Source organism: Carlito syrichta, unplaced genomic scaffold, assembly GCF_000164805.1.
Source record: "Carlito syrichta isolate Samal-C Ts95f unplaced genomic scaffold, Tarsius_syrichta-2.0.1 Scaffold312912, whole genome shotgun sequence".
Lineage (NCBI taxonomy): Eukaryota > Metazoa > Chordata > Mammalia > Primates > Tarsiidae > Carlito > Carlito syrichta.
Genome location: NW_007257008.1, coordinates 104,913 through 113,162, shown reverse-complemented (window position 1 = coordinate 113,162; position 8,250 = coordinate 104,913). Strand labels below are relative to the sequence as shown.

The 8,250-nt window shown below is 51.7% G+C and overlaps 1 protein-coding gene across 1 annotated transcript in view; it reads left to right on the top strand.

Annotated features, from left to right (window-relative positions):
- Window positions 1-8,250, top strand: part of SCTR (secretin receptor) — an 80,667-nt gene that overhangs the window by 28,677 nt on the left and 43,740 nt on the right. The window contains exon 5 of the mRNA XM_008070095.1: window positions 5,795-5,902. Within this exon, the coding sequence (XP_008068286.1) occupies window positions 5,795-5,902 (108 nt within the window). The remainder of the gene's footprint in view (window positions 1-5,794; window positions 5,903-8,250) is intronic.

Sequence of the window (8,250 nt, the reverse complement as noted above, 5' to 3'; positions counted from 1 at the left end):
ATGGGGGGGAGGGAGATGGGATTAACAGTAGCAAATATCTGTCTGGGGACGGGGAAACACGTCTTATCAACAGGGTGCCTGAATGAAACATAATTGTATATCTAACCCTTAACTGTATCCCACAAAACCATAATAAAAAATATTGATTATGAAAAAAAAAAATTTAGGGTTTTTTTTGTTGTTTTGTTTTTGAGTTGGAGTCTCACTCCATTGCCCAGGCTGGAGTGCAGTAACATGCCCACGGCCACCCCAGCATCGACCTTTCCCCTCAGTCTTCCAGGTATCCAGAACTACAGGTATACCCTACCACACTCAGCTAATTTTTTGATTTATTGTAAAGACGAGGTCTCACCATGTTGCCCAGGCTGGTCTCAAACCCGCAGACTCAGGCAGTCCTCTCACCTCGACCTCCCAAAGTGCTAGGATTACAGGCTTGAGCCATTGCGCCTGGCAAAAATTTAGTTCTTAAAACAAGTGTGCCAATTGTTGTCCCCATTTGACAGATGAGAAAACTGAGCCTCCAAGGAATCCAGGATCACACAGAGCCGAAACAGGGCTCTCCGCCCAAATCTTTTGACTCTAAATCCTGAGTGCTTTCTGGTTTGCAATCCAGTCTGATCAAACTCAGCACAGCTGAGCTGTGAACGCCTGGTAGTTTTACCCTCCCAAGAAGAGTTTCCATTAGAAGAAAAAGAGAAAGACAGAGACTGCTGGTGCCAAATAATCTTTAACACATGTGACAGGTGTCATGAAGTGAAGCACTCCAGGTCAGGTGAGAAAGAGTTCTTGGATAGATGAGGAGAGTTTGGTGGGGGTGGCCTATAGTTCATAACAGTCCCTGGGAGGGGAAGGACTTAACTCCTGGTGCTCAGAAGCGTGCCTCGATTACCCTCCTGGAGAGAGAGGTGCCAACCTGTGCCCAGGAAGCCACCGCTAGGCCTCAGGGGTCAAAGCTTCCTCCAGCAGCCTCCATTCTGTGTCAGACACCTTCCCAGTCTCCCAATTCCATGACATTCTCTGCTTGGATACTTTCAGTGATGGGGAACTCATTACCCCTAAGAAAGCATATCCCAACAAACGGCTTATGCTTCTTGGTTTCAAGATAAATACCCTCAGATCCTTTTGCTGTTCCTTCTGTGATGTGGGATTAGATGCCTTGCTACTGTGGGATTTCAGTTACGCTAAACCCATCCTGACCACAGCTTCTGTATGTGGTCCATCTGTCACAGAGAGAACATCTTTCTTTTTTTGAGTTGGAGTCTCACTCTGTCACCCAGACACGCTCCTGGCCACTGCAGCCTCAACTTGCTGGGCTCTGGCAATCCTTCCACCTCAGCCTTCCAAGTAGCCGGAACTACAGGCACGCGCTACCACGCCTGGCTAATTTTTGATTTATTGTAGGGATGAGGTCTCGCCAAGTTGCCCAGGTGGGTCTCGAACCCTCGGGCTCAGGCAATCCACTCACCTCAGCCTCCCAAAGTGTTGGGATTACAGGCTGAGCCACCGAGCCCAGCCGAGAACACCTTTCTTGACCTCAAGATTGTAGGTTGGGTCACTGGCAAAGCCAAGGACACCTCACCAGGCTGGCCCTTGGATTGCCTGGGGATGGGGCCAGAGCTGAGCTGTCAGAGGTGAAGGGAGACATGATGGAACCAGAAGCAGCCGCTGAGTAGCCCCGGTCCTGAGCCACTGGGGGCCCAGGGAGGAGAAAGGGTGAGCAGAGGTAAGCAGGTGGCGGAGACGCCCGGGAGATGGCTGCCGCAGTTCCCAGGTGAAGGACAGAGCGAACATGACAGAAGCATGCAGCTAGGAAAGGACACAAAGGGGCAGGCAAGGAGGAGCTGTGGACTCTCCGGTGATCCCTTTAGCAATGAAGTGAGGATCAGGAGCATGGAAGGGGTGTGGGGCATGGAGTACCCACTGCCCTGGTGACCTGATCCCGCATGACCCTGGGTGACCTAGCCAGTTCCTGGCCCCGTGCCCCTATAGCCTGACACATCACTCCAGAAATAGTCCGGGTTATCATCAGGCCATCTGAGCTCACGTAGCAATAGATCAAGCACTGGAGGATGGATGCCCTGTTCTGGGTGGACGTAGGACAAACTCACAGTTAGCGGAGGGCCCTGGGTTCCCCGCACTGGGCTGGCCTTCTTAGGGGTCCATCCCCTTCTGCCAGCTCCTCCCCACCCCAGACCTCCCTCTGGGGCCACCTCGCATCCCCACAGGCAGGACAGAGGAAGCTGGCTTTGCTGAGTGTCTGCATTGGTCTGACCTAGTGCCAGAGGCTTCACAAAAATAAACAAGACAACTTTCATAGAACTTTCTCCATTTTCTAGGACTTTAATTCTGTTGCATTCTCCTGAGATGCCAGAAACTTCTGGATCTCCCCCCACTCAGCTTTCCCAGGGGGCTAGAGAGTCCCATAGTCTTATGGTATTCAGGGGAAGCCCCTCTCATCTCAAGCTTTGCTCTACATAGATGGTGACTGACAGCCGCTGTCCTGGCCACATGGCCCCTTCTGTGGTCTGCTGGGGGGCACGGGCTCTGTGAGGAAGTCTGTGGTCCGCTCGCCTAGACCTGTCCCCATAGCTGTTTCTTCTCTGGGCCACCCCATAACTCAGGGCTGGCCAGGCAGCAGGGTACTCGTGCCTCTTTTGGAACCTTCCATGTCCCTGCTCACACCGCCCCTCTGTCTCCTCCCAGCCTGGGGAAATTCTTGCTCCTTTTCTGTTTTCTCCTAAGCATTTTGATTATGCCAGAATACTTCTTCATTCCCCCAGGGGCCTCTGGAAACCCAAGCCAAGAAGATCATTAGTCTCCTCTGAAACTTTGAACTTGCTCTCCTCTGAGACTTTGAACCTCTAAGGAGGAAGGAGAAAGAAAAGGACAAAAAAAAAAAGAAGAGGGGGAAAAAAAACAGAGGTTAATAGATCAGAAAATATTCGACTACACATGCAAATCATTTAATTCTTGCAAAAATCCTGGGGAATATTACTATGCCCATTTTATAGATGAGCAAACTGAGGCTCACAGAGGTAGGTGGCATGCCCAAGGTAGACTTGGGTACGAAGCCCACTCTGTTTCCACCACACCACTTACTTCAATGCGGTATCCCATGCTCTCCTCCCAGGCCCACAGCACTCAAGCAGGGAGCCCCTCCTCCCCAGGTGGTGTTTATGGCCTGGCATTAACCTTCCCTTGTTTTCCACTTTTACTTCCCCAGCCTTCTCTCCCGTCCCCTCCAGCCAGGCAGTGGGTAAGGACAGGTGACCATCGGAGACAGAGGGATGTCTGCCCCTCACCACATTGCGGACCTGCCGCCGGCCGCACAGCTACTTAGGTTCCTTTTGGCCCTGACCCTCCTGGCGACCCCTCCCTCGTGGCTCAGGAGCTGTGGCCCTGTTGACAAAGCTCCCCTATCCCTTATGTCATTGAATCCCCCCTACCCCCAACTTAGGTGGTGAATTTTGCCGCTCTGGATCAAAAACTGCCCAGGGTTCCACAGTAACTCCCGCCTTGGGCTGTGTCCCCTCCCTGCCGGAGCTCCCGGGGAAGGTCAGGTTGAGGACAGGACATCCACAACTGAGCCAGGAGCGTCCTCACTGCCTCTCATTCCTGCTCAGTCTGGGGGACAGAGACAACTTTCAACCCTCCCATTTCCTGAGATGCTCCGCTCACACCCTGGGAGCAGAGCTGGGGGTCCCCGCAAGCAGCCAGGAGGCTACAGAGACCGCCCGGCTCCCCAGGCCGCATTTCCTCTAGTCCAGTTAGAGCCTTGTGCTGCCTGGACTATAATTGTCTTCATATTTTTTCCTTTAAGTCAGTGGACTTCTTAAAAATTTAGCCCTAGCCGGGTTCGGTGGCTCAGCCTGTAATCCCATGCTTTGGGAGGTCAAGGTGAGTGGATTGCCTGAGCCTGCGGGTTCGAGACCCACCTGGGCAACTTGGCGAGAACTCATCTCTACAATAAATCAAAAAATTAGCTGGGTGTGGTGATGCACACCTGTGGTTCCAGCTACTTGGAAGGTTGATCCTTGGAAGGATCGCCTAAGCCCAGCAGGTCAAGGCTGTGGTGGCTGTGAGCTACCTGGAAGGCTGAGGCGGAAGGATTGCCTGAGCCCAGCAGGTCGAGGCTGCGGTGGCTGTGAGCGTGCCACTGCACTCCAGTCTGGATGACAGTGAGACTCCGACTCAGAAAAAAAAAAAAAAGAATTCAAAACACCAGACATATACGGCAGAATGGCAAATGAACTTACAAACAGATGCAAAACTGGCTGAATACGCAGGGAGGGAAGTGAAATTAATTCTACTTCAACTGGATGATAATTATTTGTATGCCTTGGGACAAAAATCATTTGCATTGCTACCAATTCTCTCTAGCTCATAGAGCTGCAAAGTAGCTCAAAGACCATGAAAGCCCAATACTCCATAGAATCAGACAACTTAGAAGGCTGTGCTTAGACAGTGCCTAGTTTTGCATTGAAAACACCCAGAATCTTTTTATTCATTTTAAAGTCCTTTAGAATTGGGCCACAGATCTAATTCTGAGCTTCCTAGCAGCCACATCAAAGAGGAAATCAGCTTCAAATGCACTGTCTATAAGGACAGCTAGAGACTGGTTGTTCACAATAAGTTGAGCTTCTCACTGCATTGAGACCAGATTCTCCTTCAGGGAAGGATGTCATCCAGGGAGCTCAGTGAGGTAGAAAGCAGTGGCCTCAGCGACATTCCCACCACAACTCCATGACTAGGGGAACTGCTTTCAAACGCCAGGGCAGTGGTTCCCAGAGCAGCAGCACTGGCATAGACTGGGAATGTGTTAGAAATGCATATTCTCAGGCCCTGCCCCAGACCTACTGAACAGTCTGTATTCTAGCAAGCCCTCTGGGTAACTTGATGCAAGGTGAAGTGTGAGGGTCACAAGATATGAGTTCTCAACCCTGCTCTCACCTTAGAACTACCTGGAAAGCTTTCACACATGCCTGGGTCCCACCCAGACAGTTCAGTCAGAATCCCTGAGTGTAGGGTCCAACTTATATATACATATATAAATATATAAATACATATATATTTGAGTCAGGGTCTCACTCTGTCACCCAGGCTGGAGTGCAGGGGCACGCTCACAGCCACCGCAGCCTTGACCTGCTGGGCTCAGGCGATCCTTCCGCCTCAGCCTTCCAGGTAGCTGGAACTACAGGCGTGCACCACCATGCCCACCTAAGTTTTTGATTTTTTGTAAAGACGAGGTCCCGCCATGTTGCCCAGGCTGGTCTCGAACCCGTGAGCTCACTCAGGCGATCTTCTCACCCCTGCCTCCCAAAGTGCTGAGATTACAGGCAGAAGCCACCATGCCTGGTCTACCCAGTTTATATTTGTAAAGCTCCCCAGGTGGTTGGTGGTACCATGCAGTTGGAAGCGAGGCTCATCTGCTGTTGAGTTGCTCCATGCAAGCTGAGGCAGGCTTCTGCTCCAGAGAAATCCAGTCCTTCACTCGCAAGGCCTATATGAGATGATGTGTCTCCCCCTCCATTGTCCCTTCTCCCTTCTCTTCCTCCCTCCTTTCCCCTTCCTTTGTCTTCAACACTGAGCACTCACCACGTAGATGGTAGAGTCCAAGCCCCTAAGATGAAGAGGTGCAGCGAGACACTCCTGATTCCAAGGAGCCAGCACCTAGTGGGAACCTTGGACACGTCTCGTGGGAATTCCGGGCAGCCAGGGGTGTCGGGGATGGACACAGGGTGGCGGGGCAGCCCCTGGTCCGTGCTCCATCCATCTGATGCACTCTTCTTGGCAGGCTGCGAGAAGTTATGGGAAAACATGAGCTGCTGGCCCTCCTCTGCGCCAGGACAGACCGTGGAGGTGGAGTGCCCACGGTTCCTCCAGATGCTCACGGGCAAAAACGGTAACTGCTCAGACCCAGGTGTCGGCCGGGAGGCGGAGGGGTGGCCCAGCCTGGAGGCAGGAGGCCGGGGAGGACAAGTCGTGGGTGGAATGACAGGGAGGTTGTAGGGAATTGGAGGTTTTGCTTGGGGATGTGGGGTGGGCTCAGTTCTCAGGGTCTCAAGCGGGGGGTGGAAGGCGATGGACCAGGAAGGTGAGAAAAGAGGCTGGCTTGCTTTTTTCTGCCCCGTGCTCCCATTCAGGTGCTCCTCTGACCTTCCATGTTTCTACCCCCTTAGCAGCCAGGGGCTTTGCTAAGACCAACAGCCTGGTCTTCCAGGATACTTCCTTCCTCTGTGCTTGTTTTGCCAGGCTGGGAGTCCCTGTCCTCTCTGGGAAATCACTTACCAGAGGATAGCTGCAGTTTTAAGGATTTTCTTAATCAAGTCATGTTGGTTAAGGGTTGACTGTGTGCGAGGCATTTATATTTATTTATCTTTATTTTTTTTTGAGTGGGAGTCTCACTCTGTCACCCAGGCTGGAGTGCAGTGGCACACTCAAAGCCACCAGAGTCTTGACCTGCTGGGCTCAGGTGATCCTTCTGCCTCAGCCCTCCAAGTAGCTGGAACTTTAGGCACACGCCACCACACCGGGCTAATTTTTTAATTTATTGTAGAGATGAAATCTTGCCAAGTTGCCCAGGCCGGGCCCAAACTCGTGGGCTCAGGCAATCCTCTCACCTTGACCTCCCAGGGGCATTTTTATAGGTAAACACGAACTGGTTCAGTCCTCACAAATCCCCTGCAAATCACGAACCTTTTCTCTTGACCAGTGGACCCCTTGACCCAGTAAGACTGATAACAGGGACTGAGAGGCTTCACAGTTTGCCTTAAAATATATAACAACAGGTTGAGAAATGAGGACTCAAGTCCAGATTTCTCTCACTTCAGAACCGGTGCTCTGCCCTTGAAGTCATGGCCAAGACAGTTCTATGGCCCTGTGGTCAGGGTGATCCTGGGTAAAGGCCAGGTGATTTCATAGCCTTTGGCCCCACCCTCCATGGGATCCTTTGTCATCTACAGCCTACCCTGGCTGGCTACTCCTCTTCCCCTGTCCATGCAGGACAGAAAAACTGCCCAACGAGGCCCGGAACAAGAAGAAATAAAAAAAAAAAAAATAGGTGATTTAACACTAAAGCTCACTGGCCTTCCAAAACCAGGCAAGGCGAGGATGACTGTGGGTCAGAGACCGTGGAGGGAGTAGAGATTCTTCTCACCATCATTCTCCAGCACACTTGGAGACACGTGTATACATGTGTACACACTCACACACACTGAGATTAGGGAAACGTACATCTCTCTCAAAGCCTCACTCAACAGCCCACACTGTGGGAATTGGAAGGGTCGTGGCAGACAGGCTGGAATCCCATTCCTCCACTTACCGCTTTGGAAATGCTAACTGCTGTAACAAAGTGCCCACACCTCAAAGCCTTCATACAGTATCCATGGAAAGTCCAAAACAGATGTCCCTGGTTAACAGAGAGCTCTCCTCCACACAGTGACTCCGGTACCCCGCACCTTACGGCTGTGACTTTAATATGCAGCTTCCAAGGCTGACAGGTGAAGGCGAGAGAAGAGAGATACCCCTCTGCCCACATTCCTTTGGCCAGAACTCAGTCACCTAAATGCAAGGGATATAGGGAAATGTCATCTAGCTGGGAGTTGGTCAGCCTCGGGGCCCTAGTTGCTTGCTGGCTCTGAGCCTCAATGTTCTCAACTATAAAATAAGAAGACTGGGCTGGGTTCGATGACTCAGCCTGGAATCCCAGCACTTTAGGAGGCTGAGGCGAGTGGATTGCCTGAGCCAGCGGGTTCAAGACCCGCCCAGGCAACTTGGCAAGACCTTGTCTCTACAATAAATAAAAAATTAGCTGGGTGTGGAAGACTGAGGTGGAAGGATCACTGGAGCCAGCAGGTCGAGGCTGCCGTGGCCAGGAGCGTGCCACTGCACTCCAGCCTGGGCAACGGAGGGAGACTCCAGCTTAAAAAAATAAATAAATAAAGTAAAACAGGAAGACTAAATAATACCCATCATGTAAGGTTGTGCTTGGGAATAAATTGTAAATATCTTCCTTTGTGGCCAGGCATGGTGGCTCACGCCTGTGATCTCAGCACTTTGGGAGGCCGAGGTGGGAGGATTGATTCAGCTCCAGAGTTCAAGACCAGCCCGGGTGACATAGCGAGACCTCACCTCTGTAAAAAATTAAATAAAATATCCCAGTGTGGTGGTGCACACCTGTAAGTCCCAGCTACTGGAGAGGCTGAGGCAGAAGGATTGCTTGAGCCCAGGCGGTTGAGGCTGCAGTGAGCA